General features: G+C 41.8%; 1 protein-coding gene and 1 pseudogene across 2 annotated transcripts; one reads left to right on the top strand and one right to left on the bottom strand.

Moving 5' to 3' along the window:
* Window positions 1–507: 507 nt before the first annotated feature.
* Window positions 508–16,618, bottom strand: LOC120057394 (mitochondrial fission 1 protein-like). 2 transcript variants are annotated; one of them, XM_039005999.1, is made up of 5 exons: window positions 16,139–16,618; window positions 15,590–15,722; window positions 15,333–15,409; window positions 14,772–14,877; window positions 508–3,217 (listed from the first exon to the last, which is right to left on the bottom strand). In XM_039005999.1, the coding sequence occupies exons 1-5, from the start codon at window positions 16,253–16,255 to the stop codon at window positions 3,051–3,053; spliced, it is 600 nt and encodes a 199-aa protein (XP_038861927.1). In that variant the 5' UTR covers window positions 16,256–16,618; the 3' UTR covers window positions 508–3,050. The 2 variants fall into 2 exon arrangements, with proteins under 2 accessions (XP_038861927.1, XP_038861928.1); XM_039006000.1 differs by lacking the exon at window positions 508–3,217 and adding an exon at window positions 3,260–4,167 and having other exon boundaries at window positions 16,139–16,609.
* LOC120057635 lies at window positions 10,835–10,942 on the top strand (annotated as a pseudogene).
* Window positions 16,619–23,952: the final 7,334 nt, after the last annotated feature.

The raw sequence follows: 23,952 nt of genomic DNA, 5'->3' as shown, positions 1-23,952 counted from the left end.
TTGGAATAATGTGCTTAAGGGGACTGACACTCAAGGCGCACAACAGGATAACACAACAACCACATTTTCAATTGACAATCATTGTTTTAAATGGATGTGGTCGATTGTTTATATATGCCTATACAAATCTATGTATTTAACTTGTAAACCAAGGTTGGATTAGTAGGTCTAAGCAACATGCTCCTGGATAATCGCGTCACGGGCTCCTACGTCCTCATATCAAATCAAATCAAATTGTATTTGTCACATACACATGGTTAGCAGATGTTAATGCGAGTGTAGCGAAATGCTTGTGCTTCTAGTTCCGACAATGCAGTAATAACCAACAAGTAATCTAACCTAACAATTCCACAACTACTACCTTATACACACAAGTGTAAAGGGATAAAGAATATGTACATAAAGATATATGAATGAGTGATGGTACAGAACGGCATAGGCAAGATGCAGTAGATGGTATAGACTACAGTATATACATATGAGATGAGTAATGTAGGGTATATAAACATAAAGTGGCATAGTTTAAAGTGGCTAGTGATACATGTATTACATAAAGATGGCAAGATGCAGTAGATGATATACACATTATGACATAATAAAGAGCTTAATCTTTCACGAAATAAAGACATAGAAGCATACCCAATTATACAGGTTCTACACATTCCATTTCTCCATGGCAATAGAACGTAGACATTCTATTTTGTGCCAAACGTAGCCTACAACTCAATTCTAAGTGCAGCATATTGGACGACTCCACAGTCATTGATCATTCACGACTTTAAGTCATTCCTGTTATCTCTAGAGCATCCCGTATATCTATAGCGCTGCATTTCTTCCCCATCTTACCATGGATAGGGTTTGGTGCATTCCGGAGTTCACTTATGGTCCCACAAAGGTAATCTTAGGAGAAATGAATTTTAGCATACTGTAAATGCCTGTGCATAATGTGCATAACAAAGCATAATTATTTTCATTATCTTCAAAGGAATTCTGTAGAAGCAGCATTTATTTTCAGACTCTGCAGGCCTGCTGGGAGGAAACATATTACAATAAACAGGTAAGATTCATCCCACAAAAACATAAACAACAGAAAGAGAGTTGTATTTCAAGACAGTTTAGAGAAGTTGGTCATAAGAGTTCTTAATATCACTTGCAAATTGTCAGGCATGAGCAGTTGTGAAATGTTGCGAGAGGCCCTTCTGAAAGCACATGATATGGTATTTCGTGGCACGGTCTCACACCATACCTCATCTTGCAGAAGAAGCTCATGGTCCACTATCTGCTGCTCCAGAGTCAAGGCCAGGTCCCGCCCCATGTCACCACGGAGCACATGAGCAACTGGCTGGTGTCTCAGGGCAAAAAATCCCTTAGGGAGAGGTGAGTACCACGTCAGCACTCACCCTCACTGCCATTCCCTGCCACCAGCAGCACTCCAGGAGGTGTGGGTAAAATAAACAACAGAAAAATCAGGAGCCAGGATAGTTGAATTGCTCTGTGTTTTATTTGAAGGGTGTGGAAGGAAACCCTGGAGGAGGGAAACGACCTCGCTCGGCTGGTAAGAGAATGAGAGTTAGAGACATACTACAAGTTAGTGAGCTCTTTAATAGCCTTTCAACAACTAGTTAGCACAGCAGGATAGATCTGTTGTGAAATTACACTAATGGGACTTCCTGTTTCATACTGCAGGCCTGGGAAGTAAACACTTGCCTAAAAATGATGGACATAGAGCACGAGGCTTTCTGCAAGCTCCGCCGCTTCATGCACCCCACCTCGCCAGCTGACATGTGAGTTCCATGTACTGCCCTGCATATGACTTGATCCATTTATCTACATATCTGTAACTACGCAGAAAAAGACTAAGACAGTGTTCTATGTGAGAACATTGCACATCGTTTAGCTTTGTCTTCTCCTTTTTGTTGATTTCAGCGATCCTAAGGTCCACAGCATCGTGGAGAGAGCTGTGAGGAGCATTCTGGGCGAGCAGTCCAATGAGCCCCGTAGCAACCTGCTCAGCCCATCTCAGGTGGTGGTGGAGGTGGTGCCCAGGCTCCTCCTGGCCCTGTGGCTTCAGCCAGAGGAAGGCCATTCAGAGCACCCAATCCTTACAAGCGGGATGGCCGTGGGCATGGTGGCGGCCGTAGTGGAGAAGCTCTCCTGCATGTTAAAAGACCCTTCCCCTCACATCCCTTTCTCCCGGGCTGCTGCTTTTGACTCTGTGCGGTCGATCCTCGGGAGAATCAGTCAGTCCTTCTCCACGGATGACCTCCAGAGCCCTTTTTATATGAGCTCTGTCTGTGCCTTTGTGGCGGACGAGGTGCAGGGCTGCTTCCAGCCCCCTGCAGCCACCCTACCAGTCCCCCCTGTCCTCGCGGTGGCCGTCTCCACCACACTACCAGCTGACATCCAAGCAGGTGAGTAGCAATGATAGAGAGCACTCTGACAGATGCCTGTTCTGATGACATCTTGGTGACTTGTAGTAATAGAACTCATCAGGATTGTGGTTGTCACCCATAACACAGACGCAGACCAGGCTTCTTCCCACCTGGAGGTTGTGGTAATCACCCCTAACACAGAGGCAGACCAGGCTTCTTCCCACCTGGAGGTTGTGGACATCACCGCTAATACAGAGGCAGACCAGGCTTCTTCCCACCTGGAGTTTGTGGACATCACCGCTAATACAGAGGCAGACCAGGCTTCTTCCCACCTGGAGGTTGTGGACATCACAGCTAATACAGAGGCAGACCAGGCTTCTTCCCACCTGGAGGTTAAAGACATCACTCCTAACACAGTGGCAGACCACGCTTCTTCCCACCTGAATGTTCTGGACATCACCACTTACACAGAGGCAGAGCCCATCTCTTCCCTCTTGGAGGTAGTTGACGTCACACCTGAAGAAAGGACTCTCACGATGGCCGTCTTCGCCCCTCTGCCAGCTAACATCCAAGCAGGTGAGTAACACTTAGAGAGCACTCTGACAGGTGCCGTTTGTCATGACATCTTAGTAGAACCTTTCAACTGGCCAGTGTTTAGAACCTACGGTTTGCATTTGCTTACATTCTGTCCCTCTTTTTCCCTTTCCAGAGGATGTTGCTGTGGTCATCCCGGATGTCACCCCACACGTCACCAAGGATGTGACACTGGATGTTCCATGCAGAGCAAGGAAAGGGGCAGTCCGGCGATTTTTTTGCAGTCTTTGGAGGGCAGTGTGCTGCTGCGCCTGCCACAAGGAAGAGGAGGAACAATATTAATTATTCATCAGACATTCAGAAATGGGATTGAACCATAGAACATTAAATTATTCGCATTATAATTGGACTCAATTCTGCTTTTCTTCTGTTTGCTACTTAATTTCAGAACTTTTCTATAAACTTTCACTTTGCAAGTGTAGGTTGTGTAAATACCTGGGAAACATCACAATTTTAATGCTTTTAATAATTTACTTAGTACATTTAAAAATATAAATATTATTTGACAACAAAAAAACGAAGGGGGCTCAACCAATTTGAGTTGAGGTGCAACCAAAAACATGAATCATCATAGAAAAGGAAAAAGCGCAACTCTTGTTCACTATAAAAATGCATTATTTTATTCAAGCAAGGTTAAAAGATTAACGTTTCGGCCTAGTCTATGACCATATGCAAGTTGTGTTTGCCCAGTAAAAGGGTGACCCACTCACCCTGGTTCTTGAGGGTTGAAGACAGTGAAAAATGATCATTAAGTAAATGGGACTTTTCAATTCTTGAATAAAAATCTTTAATGCACATGAGTTTAAATAGAATTGACTTGAGGATCAGAGCAGGCAGGCTGACTGGCTAGCCCTGAAGGAAGGAAGGAATAGCCTCTGGGGTAACCTCCTCCTCTATCTAACGCCTCTTCCACCTCCTCTTTCTGACTGTGTTCGACTGAGGTCACTCGTTCTCTCTCCCTGGGTGTTGGATAGTTCCTCCTCCTCTGTGTCTTTGTGAGTTTGGAGGGAGTTATCCTGTTCCGGCTCCCTCTAAGGGTGTGCACTGTAATCTATTCCGGTGTGTTGAGGGGTTCAGTGGTTTTGGAGGGAGTCTGAAGTTTGATCTTTAGCAATGAGTGTGGGGTCTGTCCCGTGGTGTTGTCCCCCTCCCTCCTAAGGAGGAGCCACTGAGACATGTGATGAGGCCAAGGAAGATCACTCTGCAAGGATGGGATAGGACACATCACAGCACTGCTGCACATTCATATTCAAACACACCTCAGAGTAAGGACACAAACATGGACGCCCCCCCCCCCCACACACACAATGAACTTACCTGTACATATCAGAATCATACATTCAACAGCCACCTCTTCCCCCACATGTATTGATCCCCCACCTCAAACATGTTGAGTCAATTCCAGATGCTGGAATGGTGCTGGAATGCAGGTGCAGTAGGGCCTAGTATGTAATAATGTGATACCATGTGTACCCCATATCCTGTGTTTGTCTTGATGTTTTTTTAAATTGTATTTAACTTTTATTTAAACAGGGAGTCACATTGACATTAAACATCTATTTTACAAGAGTGCCCGGTTCTGCTCAAGATGGCGACATGAGGGGATGTAACATTTCTAGTTGAGGAACAATTTTAGGGTTTTCTCACAAAGTTTATAGTTTTAGACCGCAGTTGCAATTAGTTTTTTTTTTTCTCACAAAAAATGATATCTAACCATACAATGTAGCTATTTTGAATAATTTTGTAATTAATCAAACCATTGAAATTTCCAACGAACAAGCTACCTATAGAAAAGTTTCAGCGTGTGTAGTTAAGTTAGCCTGCTAACGTCTTCATAGCTAGTAGCATGTAATCAGGACATGACCAAACTGTTGCTGAGATAATGGATGTTGAAACTTCCAAGGAGAAAAGAGGCATTGTTGAAACTCACTCATATGCTTGCAGTGTAAAAAAGGGGGGTGAATGCGATTCATACCCGAATACCCCAACCAAGGAGCAACTTCCAAAGAAGTTGAGAAGTGAACCATCAATGAGCCAGCTACAGGACAACATCGTCCGCATCCTCACGGCTAAAATCAAAGAGAGCGCAGATGACATCACGAATTTGGTGTAAAAGAACACTATCAGTATCGTTAACCTGAAGAAATCGATTGATTTCAGTGCTGAGGAAGTAAAAACTCTGAAGCAGCAGAACGCAACATTGAACATTCAGGTTGCAAAGCAGGAGAAGAAACTCACTGAAATGGAGTCAAAGGTAAACGAGAATGACCAGTATAGTCGAAGATGGAATCTTCGAATTTATGGAATAGCAGAAAAATCTGACGAGAACATCAAAGCAAGAGTGAAGGACATTTGCAGAAGCTCGGAATCGTCTATGGCCGATAATTGAGAGAGCAAGGAAGGAAGGGAAAAGTGCATACTTTGCGGGAGCTAAGGCTTTTGTTAATGGAAGGGAAATTCACGCTGACGCCTAGTTTGTTGACTGCTGGACTTATCAAGTGTGGTGTGCAGGACTGAGTTTTATTTGCATCTGATAAAACTTTATATTTCTTGAGGAATGAGCATTGTTTGTGTGAGACAAAATTATTTTATGTATATATATTTATTTATGGCAGGGAAATTCGCACTGACACTTAATGTTAGCTAGATGGTTATTCATTTTTACCAATCTATGGTACAATGTTATTTGCAATTGTATAAAAATATATATATAATTTAGGTCAACCACTTGCGTGGTGCAAAGGACTGTTTATATTTGCAACTAGTAAGAACTTTTCTTTTTGTGAGACCCTGATTCATGTGAACGTATACAAGTTTAATATTCTTCATATAGTCACTGTGATAGTAAATGTTCATTTCTGTTTTTTGTATTAATGTCAGGGGAATCCGTCATATTTTGAAAAGGAAATCTTTATTTTTGTATTGTAAGGGTAAGAGTGCCGACTTTTATTTCATTCAAGAAACTCATGCCTGTTCCACAGATACTGCGTTTTGGAAGTGTCAATGGGGGGAATGATATTTGGTACTAATCGGTCAGCAGGTGTCGCTATTTTAAAAGGCAACTTTAAGGGTCATATATTGAGTCATGAAGCAGATAATACAGGGAGATGGATTATACCATTTGTAGATGTCAACCATGTTCAATTCATTGTTGTAAAAACTTATGCTTCCAATAACAAGTCAAGTAACTGTATTTTATTTAGAGACATTGAGAGGAAAATAAGTTAAATTATGTCTACATTTTCATTGGCAAAAGTAATATGGGGTGTAGATTTTAATACAGTTTTACATGATAATCTAGATAGATTGTAACGATCGTCGTCTTCTTCGGACGAGGAATATGAAAGATCGGACCAAACTGCAGCGTGGTACGTGTCCATGTTAAATTTATTACAACTGAACACTGAAATACAAAATAACAATAGTGAAACAACGAAAATCGAAACAGTCCTATCAGGTGACACAACACAAAACAGGAAACAACTACCCACCAACACAGGTGGGAACAGGCTACCTAAGTATGGTTCCCAATCAGAGACAACGATAGACAGCTGCCTCTGATTGGGAACCATACCAGGCCAAACACAGAAATACAAAACATAGAACAAAACATAGAATGCCCACCCCAACTCACGCATAGACCAAACCAAAATAGAGACATAAAAAAGGAACTAAGGTCAGGACGTGACATAGATGGCCTCCTAAGGATAGCAATTCTGTTTGTGAGATAGACATATATTCCTTAAGGTTAGGTGTTCTAGATATTTGTAGACATAAGAACCCAGATAAAATTATGTTTACATGGAGTACCAAAGATTTATCTATACAATCCCGAAATTGATTTCTGGCTGATATCTGAAGATATGGCTGACAAGGTTGATACAGTCTCGATTGAACCATCGATTTTAACAGACCACAAAGGGATCTCAATAAAGATAAATATGCATGGTTTGTCAACAACAAAAAGTTAGCAAAGGTTACTGGAAAATGAACAAGACTTTACTAGAGAATTAAGTATTTAAGAAGGAAGTAGCAGGAATTAATGATAAATACTGGAATTGTGCCTGTGTTATGAATACGTTTGGAAGTTACTGGGAGCTAAAGAAATTTGATTACGGCTTTTGGCTATTTCAATGGGGAAAGAAATTGCTCGTGCCAAGAGAGAAAGAATATGACATCATAAAGGGAATAATGGATTATACTAAAAACAGTGAACTAACTAATCAGGAATTACTGGAGCTATCATCATTGCAAATGCAGTTAGACTGTATCTACGAGGAAAAGGCCCGGGGAGCGTTTGTAAGATCAAGACGAAAATGGATGGAAGAGGGAGAGAAAAATACTAAATATTTCTTTAATTTAGAACACATATGTCAGAGTCAAGGCCCGCGGGCCACATCCGGCCCGCGAGAAGGTTTTTTACGGCCCCTGGGATGATCTTGATTTATTATTAGAACCGGCCCGCAGACCGCAGCAAGCCGGCAGCCCGCAGATCTTTTACACGCACCAATACTACATTTCCCACAATGCAACGGTGACGCACCGAGCAGTAGGCTGCTTCATTTCAATATTTATTGGCACAGCAGTCGTCAGCATCACAGTAAAATTAACTTTCAGATACCCATCAAAAATGGCAAAACGGAAGGTGGACACTGAGAACCGGGGGTTTCAAACAAGGTGGGAGTCGGAGTATATGTTCACGGAGGTAGCTGGAAAACCTGTGTGTCTTCTGTGTGGAGAAAGTGTGGCGGTACTGAAAGAGTATAATCTGAGACGACATTATGAAACGAAACACGCGGACAAAAACAAGAATATGGACATGGAACAAAGGCTACAAAAGGCAGAGGAATTAAAACGAGGCCTCAAATCTCGACAGGCTCTGTTCAAAAAAGCCAAATCACAAGGCCAGGCTGCTGTCAAGGCCAGTTTTATTTTGGCAGAAGAGATCGCTAAATCAGCCCGGCCATTTACGGAGGGGGATTTCATCAAAAACTGCATGATTAAAGTTTGTGACGAAGTTTGCCCAGAAAAAAGGCAACTCTTTTTAAATGTGAGTATGAGCAGAAACACCATTGCCGAGAGAGTAGACCAGTTGTCCATCAATCTAAAAGAGCAGCTTGTGAAAAAGGGAAAAGATTTCATTGCATATTCCTTGGCTGTGGATGAGAGCACCGACATTTCTGACATTGCCCAGTTGTCAATTTTCATCCGCGGAGTGGACTCCAGCCTAAGCGTGACAGAGGAGTTTTTGGCTTTACGTCCTATGCATGGCACAACTACGGGGCATGATTTGTATGAAGAGGTGTCAAGATGTGTAAATGAGATGGAGCTGCCTTGGGAAAAACTCGTGGGTTTGACAACCGACGGAGCACCTGCGATGTGTGGACACAGGAGCGGACTGGTGGCGAAGATACGGGAAAAGATGCAAGAGGAAAACGCGACAGGTGAGCTGACAGCTTATCATTGTATCATACACCAGGAAGCGTTGTGCGGTAAAGCCTTGAAAATGGAGCATGTAATGAGCATCATCACGCGCACAGTTAACTTTATCAGAGCCAAAGGTTTGAATCACCGCCAGTTCAAGGCATTTCTGACGGAGTTAGAAACGGAGCATGGTGATTTGCCTTATCACACAGAGGTGCGATGGCTAAGCCAGGGAAAGGTGCTTCAAAGATGTTTCGAGCTTCGTGAGGAGATTTGTCTGTTCTTGGACAGCAAAGGGAAAGACACAACACAACTCCGAGACGAAATGTTTCTGTGTGAAATGGCTTTTCTGTGTGACATTACGAGTCATCTGAATGCAATGAACTTGCAGCTGCAGGGTCGGGATCATGTCATCTCTGATATGTACAGTACAGTGAAGGCATTTAAAACCAAACTGACTCTGTGGGAGACGCAGATGCGGAAAGAAAATTTGAGCCACTTTCCCAGCTGCCAGACCATGAAAGAGAAGCTCTCTACCAGTGCGTTCCCGAGCGCACAGTTGGCTGATAAAATAGGTATGCTTGCCGCTGACTTTCGACGCCGATTTGCTGACTTTGAAGCACAAAAAAGCAGGTTGGAACTGCTCGGTAACCCATTTGCTGTTGACGTGGAAAGCTCACCACCAAACCTCCAAATGGAGTTGATTGACCTCCAATGCAATGATGCACTGAGGGCAAAATATGCGGCAGTGGGTGCTGCGGAGTTCGCCCGTTTCCTCCCCGACACAATGCCCCAGCTGCGCATCCAGGCTGCTCAAACGTTGTCTATGTTTGGCAGCACATACCTGTGTGAACAACTGTTTTCTTTGATGAACCTGAACAAAACATCACACAGAAGTCGACTTACTGCTGAACACCTCCACTCAATTCTGAGGATTTCCTCAGTTCAGAGCCTTACCCCGAACATTGATGAACTTGTGGAAAAGATGGGACACCACCAAGTATCACCCTCAACCTCAAACAAGTGAACATTACTGTGCAATCACATATTTAGAGTTTTTACTCAGTTCAAGTTTAAAAGTTAAAGTTTAATATTTGTTTTCACTGCATGTTACTTCTCCTTAAACAAAGTGTTGTTTTTGATTAATAGATTTTTGCACTTTATTTTATTGTATTTCAATCCAATTATATTTTAAAAATATTTCAGTTGAGTGGATGATAGAAAATTGCTATTATTGTTTTTTTCTTTGAAGTAAATTTAGCCCACTTTTGCTAAAATAGAAAATATAGGCTACTGATGGTGCCTTGAATACCGGTTTCTTTCATTTAATGTTCATGTTATGGGGATTTTTATATAAAGGAAATTTGTCTTTTGTGTCTGTTGAAAATTAAAGATTACTGACAGAGCCATAAGAAAATATTGCTTTATTTATCTGATCATATTGGAATATATTTGTTAGGTTTTCAGTAGGTTCAATTAGGTTCACTAGACTATATGCGTCATTTAAAAAATTTTCAATGAACATTCGAACAGTCCGGCCCTCGGCTTGTAGCTAAATTTTTTATTTGGCCCTCCGTCCATTTGACTTTGACACCCCTGATTTAGAAGAAAGGCCAGGCAAAAACACTTCCATATGTAAATTAATGATTACTAATACTCCCAATGAAAATCCAAAAGAAATCTCTCAGCATGTTGCCCAGTTTTATCAGAATCTGTATACTTCAGCCCAGCCAACTTCCAATATGGATCTTTTCTTAGACAATGTAGCAAACATTGCTAAGAAGATAGATAATGATTTCAGGGATTTTTGTGATGATGAGTTATCTGAAATTGAGATAAAAGACTATTAAAAGCCTTAAGGTGTCATGGTCGTGATAATGGACGGACCAAGGCGCTGCGTGTGTTGAGTTCCACATCATTATTTGCAGTGAAAACTTAAACAAAACAATAAACATACAACGACCGTGAACTACGTGGTGCTGAATGCACTCACACAAAACAATATCCCACAAACACAGTTGGGAAAAAGGGCTACCTAAATATGATCCCCAATTAGAGGCAACGATAACCAGCTGCCTCTAATTGGGAACCATACAACCGCTAGAAACCCCCTTAGTCACGCTATGACCTATACACCATAGAGAACCCAGAGGGCTCTCTATGGTTAGGGCGTGACATAAGGACAATAGGTCCCCTGGAAATTATGGTTTAATAAGCAAGTTTTATAAAGCATTCAATGATAAATTGATTCCTTTCATTCTTGCTATGTTTCAAGAATCAATAGAAAAAGGGGAGTTACCGGCTTCCTTAAAATGGTGTCTAATACTTGAAAATTGAATTATGAGATTTTTGTTGATTGAATTTGGCGCCCTGCAATTTCCAGTCCTAGACAGGTTAATCAGACTCACTTTGACTTTATATAGTGTACCAAGAGATGTTCTCTCGCTTACGGCCATACCAGCCTGAATACCCCGATCTCGGAAGCTAAGCAGGGTCGGGCCTGGTTAGTACTTAGATGGGACACCGCCTGGGAATACCAGGTGCTGTAAGCCTTTTGTCCACTAGGATGTGCTCTTGCATTATTTCATCAGTAACACTGCCTTGTGTAATCATTTGATACTGAATGTTTATTTGACTAAATTAATCTTGTATGGGCTAGTCTCCCCTGTCCTATTAATAGGATCATTGATCCTTTTGTTGTCAGGGAGGAACTGCCTTGAATTTATAAGACAAATAAGAATATTGTTACTGAATGCAGCTTGTGTGCTTTGTGCTCCCTACCCTGATCAAAGGAAATAATGCTGGTTAGTGGAACTGGACTGGTGTCTGATGGCAGTGTGTTTTCCATGGTGGAAATAAAACCCTTTGTCTGTTTTTTCCCACAAGGCTGAAATATGTGCCCTCGCTTTGAAATGTAAGCAAGGTTTGTTTGTATTTCATCCAACTATCTGTGCTACAAAGTGATGGCTACAGTATATGCAATTTCTTCCACTTTTTGAGTGACACAAAGTTGAAGCTGCTTATCTAATATGTGAAAAAGCAACATCTGTTAATCAGACTCACTTTGACTTTATACAGTGTACCAAGAGATGTTCTCTCGCTTACGGCCATACCAGCCTGAATACGCCCTTCCGGTTTGGAAAAGTGAGACAGGTGTCGGTGATAGAGCTGTGAGTGAGTGTTTGCTTGAGAGCTTTTTTGGTTATATTTCAAACTTTTTCGAAGTATAATTTTGATTTTTGCATTTGAATAAGTTCAAGTTTGGTTCGTTTTTCCCCCCTTGCAGTTTTGCTGCTAGGAGAGCTTTGGGGTCCTATTTTGGTTTACTATGACGGACAACATGCAAAGACTAACGAAATGGACAAGGACAAAGGCAATGCACAACGGAAAAAACATGGACCTGAAGGTGGTTTAACCCCTCCATACTTGACCACACAATTCCAGAAACAAAGGTATACCTTCCTTCCAGAGAACATTCTGGTGTGTGTTGAGATTCAAATACATTTCCCTGAAATTCAAAATAAAAGGTTATTGTAAAAAGTATTTTTTTGTAGCATTGGTTTAGTTCCACATTGTGGGTTTAATTTAATTCAATCCTCATTGTTACCAAAGAATGAAGGGAGTTGTGTCATTTCCTTACAACCTTGTCTTTATTTACAATACTCATTTATATTTGGCAGCATGCCTTTTATTAGGCACTACAACAAAAAAGTCAATAAGCAGAAAGAAAACATCACTCAGTTATATTGCTACAGTGCATTGAGTGCAAACATTCCAACGGATTCCATACTTGCTCAAATCTAATATATATTTTATTGCACAATAATGTGACTTACACTGAAAGTGACATCAGCAGCTCTGTACTCAACAGACCCCTAGTTGCATTCTGGTCTTGCGGGTTGGTAAAACTGAGCAAAATCAAAGAAATACTGCAGAACGAGACCTTTTAGCCATGTATGGAAAGGATTTGTTCAACTTGCATCAAAACTGCCTTCTAGTCAACGACAAACCCACTGACAAGGGTATCCCCACAGTCCATCTGAAAGTCCCTTTTCTACAGCCTAACACCAGCAGCACATGACAAAACTTCTACAAGTGACTGACCTCACTGTAGCCTCATCCCAGATCTCTTTGTGCTATATAGCCATAATGCATATGGTTGCTGTCAGCTATACAACACAAACATCTGGGTCCAGGCTAAATGCATGGGTCTTCAAGCAAACTATCGGCTTGATGCTTCATCTGATAAATTGCTGAGACAACACTGCTCTGTTGGTTGAGAAGCAGAACCACATACCAACAAACTTACTGAAACGGTTCAACACATACACATAACAATATCCTTTACGTATGCATTTCCTTCATCAAATCTAAACATTCTTATCTATTACACAGAGATTTAGAGTTATCAAAGCATATACAGTTGAAGTCAGAAGATAACATACACTTAGGTTGGAGTCATTAAAACTCGTTTTCAACCACTCCACACAAATGTCTTAAACTATAGTTTTGGCAAGTTGGTTAGGACATCTACTTTGTGCATAACACAAGTAATTTTTCCAACAATTGTTAACAGATTATTTCACTTATAATTCACTGTATCACAATTCCAGTGGGTCATAAGTGTACATACACTAAGTTGATGGTGCCTTTAAACAGCTTGGAAAATTCCAGAAAATTATGTCATGGCTTTGGAAGCTTCTGATACTCAAATTATGTCAATTAGCCTAAATTGGAGGTGGACCTGTGGATGTAGTTCAAGGCCTACCTTCAAACTCAGTGCCTCTTTGCTTGACATTATGGGAAAAATCAAAAGAAATCAGCTAAGACCTCAGAAAAACAATTGTGGACCTCCACAGGTCTGGTTCATTCTTGGGAGCAATTTCCAAAAGCCTGAAGGTTCCACGTTCATCTGCACAAACAATAGTATGCAAGTATAAACACCATGGGACCACGCAGCCGTCATACCGCTCAGGAAGGAGACGCGTTCTGTCTCCTAGAGATGAACGTACTTTGGTGCTAAAAGTGCAAATCAATCCCAGAACAACAGCAAAGGATCTTGTGAAGATGCTGGAGGAAACGGGTACAAAAAGTATCTATATCAACATAACCTGAAAGGCCGCTCAGCAAGGAAGCCACTGCTGAAAAACCGCCATAAAAAAGCCAGACTTCGGTTTGCAACGTACATAGGGACAAAGATTGTACTTTTTGGAGAAATGTTCTCTGGTCTGATGAAACAAAAATAGAACTGTTTGGCCATAATGACCATCTTTATGTTTGGAGGAAAAAGGGGGAGGCTTGCAAGCCGAAGAACAAAATCCCAACCGTGAAGCACGGGGTTGGCAGCATCATGTTGTGGGGGTGCTTTGCTGCAGGAGGGACTGGTGCACTTCACAAAATAGATGGCATCATGGTAGGAAAGTTATGTGGATATATTGAAGCAACATCTCAAGACATCGGTCAGGAAGTTAAAGCTTGGTCGCAAATGGGCCTTCCAAATGGACAATGACCCCAAGCATACTTGCAAAATGGCTGAAGGACAACAAAGTCAAGGTATTGGAGTGGCCATCACAAAGCCCTGACCTCAATCCTATAGAAAATATGTGGGCAGAACTGAAAAAGCGTGTGCGAGCAAGGAGGCCTACAAACCTGACTCAGTTACAACAGCTCTGTCAGGAGGAATGGGCCAAAATTCACCCAACTTATTGTGCGAAGCTTGTGGAAGGCTACCAGAAATGTTTGACCCAAGTTATGCAATTTAAAAGGCAATGCTACCAAATACTAATTGAGTGTATGTAATGTTCTGACCCACTGGGAATGTGATGAAAGAAAAAAAAGCTGAAATAAATAATTCTCTACTATTATTCTGACATTTCACATTCTTAAAATAAAGTGGTGATCCTAACTGACGTAAGACAGGGAATTTTTACTAGGATTTAATGTCAGGAATTGTGAAAAACGGAGTTTAAATATATTTGGCTAAGGTGTATGTAAACTTCAGACTTCAACTGTACATTCAAGCAAGCCAATCCCCGTAGAGTATCTATCAAATTTCATACTTTTTTAAAGCGTAACATTTCTGTTAAACTACACCAGGTGTTCAAACACACCTATGGTTGTTTTGACTGTAGACTTAAATTGTACCTACTGCTATGCATATAACATTGAAGATTAATCTTCAATACCAAATATTGCCGATGGATGTGTGGGACACACATCTTACAGTAAACTCCTGATTGACCACTCTACCCTACCCTGGTGTCCATGTCTGTTTCTGCTTTCCTGCCAACTCTTTATAGAATTGTTTGGCATGACAGTGATTTACAAGGAGTTGGCATGATAACACAAACAGACTGGTACTCAGACTAACCCTGACCTCACCTTTCCTCATGGCCTTCACTATGAGCTTCTCCAGATCCAGAGCTTGCGTGTTCCCTGGTTCATTCTTCAGGAGGATCCGGATGCATTTCAGGCCCCTCTCATACTCCTGTGGCGTGACATCAGGGATGGATATTAAGCGTTGCCTTATTGCCTGGGGCAAGTACACTGAACATGCTTCGAGGTTACCCCATTGGGTAGATGATAAAAACAACCAAACTGCTAATAATTCTAGTAGTCTAAAACTGGTCCAAAAGACAAAGAATTCCAGCACGGATCTTTCTGATTCCTCCCCTGTAGGGGAAAAGGCAGGCAATGTATTTTAGAGTGTAAATAGCTATTTTACATTTTCGGACAAGTGATCATAATCTTTGGGAAACAAAAAAACGCTCCCGACTTGCCAGATGGGCAAGTGCCTTTCAGACTTTAACATCAATCCCTGGACATGGTCAAATTAAGACATAATTGTATCGCATGCACCCATCAAGTGCTTTGCAGTAACCCAGCCTAGACCCCCAACAGCAAGTAGGACAGTGGCAAGGGTAAAAACTACATTCACAGCACCTTCAGTTTGTAGTTTCCAATAGCCAGGTAAAACAAGTAGTCCCTCTGGTCATCCTTGGTACCCTTGTGAACCAGCTCTGTAGGGACAGAAAAAAAACATTAGCATCTCTGTTCACTTTCAGTTTAAATGGTGGGGGTGTAATGTTAGTAGCCTGGTCCCATATCTGTTTGGCATTGACATCGATCATAACAGTCGGGTATATGCACAATCATATCTGTGACTAAGCTAATGAGTCGGTGTCCAATTGATGTTTTACCATCCAGCAGAACGATGCCCTTATTGATGTCATCTGGGAATTTGCTCCTGATCAGACACCACGCATACTCAAACTTTGTGTCTTTGGTCAAATCCCCTTTAGCCAACTCTGTAGAATACTTCTTCTCAAATTTCTGCAAAAAAAATGTCCAGCAATAATGGCTGATGGTGAATGATGCAATGGCGGCTATTAAATTGCAATAATGGTTGAGCTTATGACACGTTCTCTTAGTTAGCTAGAGCTTCGTATTGTCGCTCACATCTGATTCATTAGCTATCTCCAAAAACATGGCTAGCTTGCTAGCGAATAATGCTATCTAGAACCACTGTATAACATAACTTTAATATTCAAACAACGACAGGCTAGTTAACGTTAGTTAGAAGCTACAGTCACGTTAACTAGCTAACGTTAGTTTACGTTACTGTAACTAGTTCTACTGAATTGGCCTCGATATTTCCAATAAATGATACCCCGATAAGGCCAAATTAAACGTTCAATGTCAGCTAGGTCAAATCGCCAAATAAGCCATGTAGGAGGAATAAAACTTACCAAGAGATCCTCTGGTGAAACAACATCACAGACGACAGCCTCCATGTTTCCGGATGAAGTAACAAGGGTGTATTCATTACGCAAATTCTGTTGCAAAAGTTTCGCAAAATATACCATTTACTCAAACGCTCTTTAAAGTGGGTATGGTTTCCACACGTTGCCTTTCCAATCTGAATAGTCCGACGTTATTGGCACAAGCTGCGCATAAATGATAAATTCTTCCATGTGAAGTCCACAGGGTTCCTTCCAACTTCTTGCTTATTTTTTGAGGAGAGACAGGACTGAACAACAACTTCAGTTTAATAACTAAATAGAGCTGTTTGGAGTAAACGGTTTCTGTTACAAAACGCTTAACAGACGAAGCGTTTAGCAACAGAATCAGCGTAATGAATACACCCCCGCATTTTGGGGAAACGTGTCAATTCAGTACAAACCATTCCGCAACGTAGCAAACGTTCAAGCGAATTGAACGCACATCTGAAGTTTTTGCAAATTCTCTGACATCGCGGGCTATTGACCAATCTCAACTCACTATATCTTCCATCACCTACAAGATTGGCTGGCTAGCACCATTTTATGGATTTTAGCGCGTTGCTAGAAATGACGGCCTCTTCCATTGGAGGAGAAGTTCAGAGGGGAGGGACCTTTGGCTTTCTCTTCCAATTGGTTTTGAGAAGGATTCAAGGAGAATGCAATTGTGATTGTATTATAATTTTTTTTATTTCAATTTGGGTGTCGTAATTTATTTTATTTTTTTGCCACAATATAACAGTATTACACATCAATACAGGGACATTCCTGTGAATACAATAAATAAAATAATAGAAAACCAGGCTGCAATTGAGATCTTCCCATAGTGTAAATCCTGTCAGACGAATGGTTGCGCGCCACATTATCGGCTGTGTCATCGACTGACAGACTGCTGTAACAGATGATGTGGTTAGCTCATACTTAAAATACCAATCAATGCGTTGTAAGATCTGGCTTGCGTCAACAACGCCTGGGCAGAGAAACGCCCTTGTTATTCCACCTGGCTCATGAAGCTGAAAATGAGCGCTTTGTTTCCCTTTTGCATTACAATCTTTGAATGAAAATGCTACAACAACATTGCCATAATTACTATTAGTGGGGAAGTCTTGACTGTAATATAGCTTAAAAAACGGTAGATACATAGCCTATGCAATTAGGCTAATTGTTGATTCACCTGCCAGGTGTGTGGTCCTCACCCAGTCAAAATGGCAGCTGATAAGACAATGTGCCTGATTCAAGAGTACAACAAATGTGAAAGAAAAAATGAATTTTGGAATTATAAGTTAACTTTACAAATGCACAAGAACCTTGTTGTTTATGAAATCACAATTATGAAAGATGAAAGAGTTATCTGGTGAGCTGCTTTGGTTTTTTAAAAGTATATTAGGCCTACGAATGTAAAAAAAAAAAAAAAAAAAAAAAGGGTCCAAAGCGTTGGAGTGTAGTTGGTATTCAGATTTGACTGTTGTAACAGTTGATATATTGCATGGGTGTATTCATTACGGAAACCGTTTATTGTTTAAGAACCAAACTAAAGGAAACGGACCAAACTAGTTTCTGTTGGACAAATTGGGCTCCCGAGTGGCGCAGCGATCTAAGGCACTGCATCTCAGCCCTAGAAGTGTCACTACAGACCCTGGTTCGATTCAAGGCTGTATCACAACTAGACGTGATTGGGAGTCCCATAGGGCGGCGCACAATTGGCCCAGCGTCGTTAGGGGTAGGCTGTCATTGTAAATAAGAATTTGTTCTTAACTGACTTGCCTAGTTAAAGGTTAAAAAGAAAATTCAGGTAGGTCCTTCCCCATTTTGTTTGCTTCAGTTTAAGAAATGTTTTGCAACAATCGGTGGAATGAATACACCCCAGAGCAAACATAAAACAGGGAGGGACTTACTGAATTTGTACAATAGAAACTCTCGTTTTCTTTTATTTTTGAATGAAATGGTTTGTTGCGAAATGTTTTGCAACAGAATCACCTTAATGATTTCACACCTGGTGTCATGCCCAAGGAATTAATTTGTGTGCTGTGACTGACTTATTTGATTTTTTTTTAGTGTACTTTTGCTTTGCATACTTCCCATCTATGCTACTGACACCATACCCATTGGTAAGTTGGTATCAAACCTGCATCCCTCTAGTCTCTACTCACTTCATAACCAGTGACAACCTGACTATCCTCTTTATTTTGTGAAGGAATGTTCAGAACTGAGTGTCAGGATCGCCACTTCTGGCTGTCAGTCAAGTCGAGCCTCCTTGGTCAGAAGTTTAGGTTTGATGTTGAAGGTGAGTGAGATGCCTAGTAAGTAACTACACTTTGAAATAGTGGTGATATGTGAATGCAACCCATACATACAGCTGTTAGACAGGAGGTAGTGTAAAGCATAAAACAGAGAATTCAGCCAACCTTGGCGATACTTCCTAAATTCCCGACTTGTAAGACAACACATCTTCTGAACTTCCATGTCTAGTTGCAGGGGGTTCGTTTGAATTTAGAAAATGCTCCATTTAAAAAAAAAATATGTATTTTTTTTGCTCCATGAAGTAATCCAACAATGTGTACACAATGTCTTGTTTATTTCAAATCTTCTCATTGATCGAGACTGGTGAATTTCATCCTGACATGCGGCACTTTGGGGTGGACAGCCACCTGTCTCAATCAGTGAGAGAAGATTTTAAATAGACAAGATGGCAGAGTACAATATTGTTGGATTACTTCACGGAGCAAAACATTTAATAACAGAACATTTTCTACATTTAAACTAACTAAACTAACCCCTGTAACTAGACATGAAAATGTAGAAGACTTGTTCTCTTCCAAGTTAGGACTTGAGGAAGCATCGCCAAGTAAAGGTTGGTCGTAAATTCTCCATGCTATGCTTTACGCTACATACTGTGTAACGGCTGTATGGAATAATTCACGTATCACTGCTGTTTTAAAATGTAGCTACCAAGTATCAGGCTTGTATCACTGCATCACATGAACAGGTCATAGAAATGACCACTCTACTCTATAAACCCCCCCCCCCCCCCCCCCCCCACCACCAACCAACCAACCAGACGGCAGTGGTGCCCACACCCTCTCAGGCCAGGGGGCTGCAGAATGTGGCTACACCATGGTGCTGGACTCCTGGGGGGACCTGGTCCTCCGTGCCTCCTACCTGGCTTGTCATGTACACAATGAGGTGATTATTGCTATCAGTGTCTGGAAGTCACAGTTTGGGGATTCATAACGAATAGGGGGGAATCTGGGGGCAGCCTCTAAAGAACTAAGACCATCAACTTTTAATTGTGAGTGAGTGTTCACCTGTTTTTCTTCTAAGGGTTCCTAATGATTCAAGTGTGAACAAAATGATCATGTGTGCCTGAGTCAGTTTCTACCTTTAGCATTTTCATTAGTATGCCTCCTGCTATATTATGTTCTTCAGAAAGACACTGCTTTCCGAATGCTGGTGTGGTTTGTGAACAGAGATGTTGACGGTGAGGAGATGTCCTACCCTCTCCAGCTGACCTGCCCTTTACAACAGCCATGGAATCCCCGGGAGATCGTCTGTGAGGAGAACTATATGGAGGTCATGGAAAATTTTAACTGAGCTATATGTGACTGACTGTACCTTTTTGATGTATTATCGTCTGACATGATTTACTCAATATTCATTAGGATAGAATGTTTTTGCATATCGTTGTTCAATTCTTTATTTTCCAATATTAGGTGTCTGCCATTAAACAGGTCCCTCCCGCCAACCACAAGGGTCTGGAATGGATGACACCACCACCTGTGGTACATATTCCCTTTCACACACAGAGGCCAACGAGAGGGCCATTCATGCTTTCAAGTGCTTTCCACTGTGATCAAATACACATCTTGTAGATGTATACTTTATCTGTTGGTCAAAATTAAATTAAATTCAATAGTGTTTTGTTTTTCCCCAAATCCACCTCTTTCAATGCCTTTGAATTCTTGATTTAATACCTTGTGATCTCTCTCCAGTGGTCGGAGGAGGGTCTGAGGGAGTGGCGTGTGGTGTTCCGGGTGCCAGGTGACCAGCAGGGGAGTGATGGGAGACCCTCTATGAAAGAGAAGACCCTGCCTGTAGAGATGGCCCATCTCCTGGGCTACCACATCAACACCACAGAGACACGTGTTCTGCTGCGCTGTGCCTATGGCTCCCGCCTCGCCTACACCCTACAGGTCAGACTGCAGAGCCAGGGCTGTAGATCTGTTTCCATTGTTATATCAATACTGCTTTAGGTCAGTTTGCTTTGCTCTATTTCCTATGGATTACTGGTCAGATTCACCAATACCCTTTTCACGCTATCGCGATAACCTAAACCATGCTGTTCTGGATTGGATTTTTTTTCTTCACAATGTCCTCTCCAGTGCAGCTTGACTCGGTTCTGCTTGGCTAAGTAATGTGAAACCTTTTCTAACTATTTCAGGAGAAAGGTATCGAGGTGGAGGTGGTCAGTGCCACCATTCTTTACAAACACCACTGGACACTTCTAAGAGTGGACGCCTCGGTTGCTTGCACCACAAGTACATCTCTTTTGATCATTGGAAAATAGACGGTTTCTAACTGAATTTCATTCATGTAATTGAATGCATGATATGTGAACATGACCCCATTTGCCTCTAACCTGGTCCCAGATCTGATTGTGTGGTCTTGCCAACATACAGTTGAAGTCGGAAGTTTACATACACTTAGGTTGGAGTCATTAAAACTCATTTTTCAATCACTCCACAAATGTCTTGTTAACAAACTATAGTTTTGGCAAATTGTTTAGGATATCTATCTACTTTGTGCATGACACAAGTAATATTTCCAATTGTTTACAGATAGATTATTTCACTTGTAATTCACTGTATCACAATTCCAGTGGGTCAGAAGTTTACATACACTAAGTTGACTGTGCCTTTAAACAGCTTGGAAAATTCCAGAAAATTATGTCATGGCTTTGGAAGCTTCTGATAGGCTAATTGACATAATTAGAGTAAATTGGAGGTGTACCTGTGGATGTAGTTCAAGGCCTACCTTCAAACTCAGTGCCTCTTTGCTTGACATCATGGGAAAATCAAAAGAAATCAGCCAAGACCAATTTCCAAACGCCTGAAGGCACCACATTCATCTGTACAAACAATAGTACGCAAGTATAAACACCATGGGACCATGCAGCCATCATCCCGCTCAGTAAGGAGACGCGTTCTGTCTCCTAGAGATGAACATACTTTGGTGCGAAAAGTGCAAATCAATCCCAGAACAACCGCAATGAACCTTGTGAAGATGCTGGAGGAAACGGATACAAAAGTATCTATATCCACAGTAAAACGAGCCACTGCTCCAAAACCGCCATAAAAAAGCCAGACTACGGTTTGCAACTGCACATGGGGACAAAGATCGTACTCTTTCGAGAAATATCCTCTGGTCTGATGAAACAAAAATAGAACTGTTTGGCCATAATGATCATTGTTATGTTTGGAGAAAAAGGAGATGCTTGCAAGCCGAAGAACACCATCCCAACCGTGAAGCATGGGGGTGGCAGCATCATGTTGTGGGGGTGCTTTGCTGCAGGAGGGACTGGTGCAGTTCACAAAATAGATGGCATCATGAGGTAGGAAAATTATGTGGATATATTGAAGCAACATCTCAAGACATCAGTCAGGAAGTTAAAGCTTGGTCGCAAATGGGTCTTCCAAATGGACAATGACCCCAAGCATACTTCCAAAGCTGTGGCAAAATGGCTTAAGGACAACAAAGTCAAGGTATTGGAGTGGCCATCACAAAGCCCTGACCTCAATCCTATAGAAAATCTGTGGGCAGAACTGAAAAGGCGTGTGCAAGCAAGGAAGCCTACAAACCTGACTGTTACACTAGCTCTGTCAGGAGGAATGGGCCAAAATTCACCCAACTTATTGTGGGAAGGCTACCTGACACGTTTGACCCAAGTTAAACAATGTAAAGGCAATGCTACCAAATACTAATTGTGTATGTAATCTTCTGACCCACTGGGAATATGAAAGATATTAAAGCTGAAATAAATATTTCTCTACTATTATTCTGACATTTCACATTCTTAAAATAAAGTGGTGATCCTAACTGACCTAAGATAGGGAATTTTTATGAGGATTAATTGTCAGGAATTGTCAACTGAGTTTAAAAAAAAAAAATTTGGGCTAAGGTGTATGTGAACTTCCAACTTTTACTTTATATGGTCATTGTAACTCCAAACACACCTGCCCATAACCATAAGAGTTGGCAAGACTGCATAAACTGTTCTGGGATCAGGTCTAATTGGCCTCTACAGCAGTTTTAGTACCTTACCCCCTCTTCTCCAGACAAGGCCTCCATGGATGGGAATCACATTCTGTGGAGGTTCCCCAAGGTGCTGTCCACCCTGGTGCAGCCCCCCTTCAGAGACAAGGGCCTGACGGTGGGAGTGGAGGGACGCTACCTGAGTGACTGTGTGGCCCGTCAGAGAGGATATGACATACAGGAACAGGATGGAGCTGTGGAGATCAGGATTCCATTTGGTGCAGAAGGTGGCTACATCAAGGTATTACAGACAAAGGAGATGGAGCTTTAATTTCACAGGTTTTTTTTAGTTCTTATCCCAGTTTTTTAATCACAAACTGTACTTAGTTCATTTCCTAACAAATACAGGTGGTATGTCAGTCAAGTATTGATTATTTTATTATTATAAATAATTGTATCAACTATTTTAGTGAAGAAATGGGTGGCTTGATTTGAAGTGTGAGCAGGTGACATGCACAACTGACAAATGTTTCTATGGAGTTTCTATGTTTCTATTTTGTGGGGAATAAAGCACTCAGAAGCAGCGTATGTGCAGTGTCCCAGCCTCTCCTTTCTTTGATTTGTCTCCTTGATGCTGCAGCTTCATTATGCTTTTGATTGATTGATTGATTTATGTTGCCTTAACCATTACTCTCTCCCTCAGAGCCAGGTGGTGGATGGCCAGTACTCCCAGTCCTATTTCATTGACCTGTTCTACATGCACCAGTGGGAGGATTCTCAGTCGGCTCACACTGAATACCGCTCCTTTAGACCCCTTTCTATCATCCATCTGCCTCAGACACCAATCCTTATCAACGGCAAGTAGTCCTCATACCATACAAATTAAAAAGAAAGTTGCATATCTCCCCTTTCTGTCGCTTTGGCCAACGTTTCACTTAAGAGCCTCCAGCAGGGCAGGGTTTCCCATACTCGGTCCCGGGGCACCCCCCTAGGTGCACATTTTGGTTTTTGCCCTAGCACTACACAGCTGACTCAAGTAACCAACCAATCATCAAGCTTTGATTATTTGCATCAGCTGTGTAGTGCTAGGGCAAAAGCCAAAACTTGCACCAGGGGGGGCAGGACGAAGTTTGGGGAAACTCTGCATCCGGTTGTGCTCATCCCTGTCTTGCCAAATCCTATGGTCGTCGTCTGACAACGACATGACCATAGGAGTTGGCAAGAGGGCACAAACGGGTCTGGAACCAGGTTAACTTCCACCAACATGTTAATGAGAGAACTTACAGTATGGGATGTTATGACTGTTCTTCCTCCTGCAGAAACCAATCCCTCTGAGGGACAGTTCTCTGTGTCTCTGGGCTTGTTCCCCCATGACGTGTCTCTGTCCAACATCACCGTGGGGGACCAGTCCATGGCAGAGCAGCTAGGGGTTTCCCTCTCACAGGTCCCCTTCCCCAATGGCACCCATGCCTACCTACTGAAGACCCCCTTCTCACACCATCTGGTCTCCCAGAAGGTGAGGGTATGTTAGTACC

The sequence above is a fragment of the Salvelinus namaycush genome, chromosome 12, assembly GCF_016432855.1.
Source record: "Salvelinus namaycush isolate Seneca chromosome 12, SaNama_1.0, whole genome shotgun sequence".
In the NCBI taxonomy this organism is placed as follows: domain Eukaryota; kingdom Metazoa; phylum Chordata; class Actinopteri; order Salmoniformes; family Salmonidae; genus Salvelinus; species Salvelinus namaycush.
The sequence above is the reverse complement of the archived record's forward strand: the minus strand, read 5'-3'. Positions and strand labels throughout refer to the sequence as shown.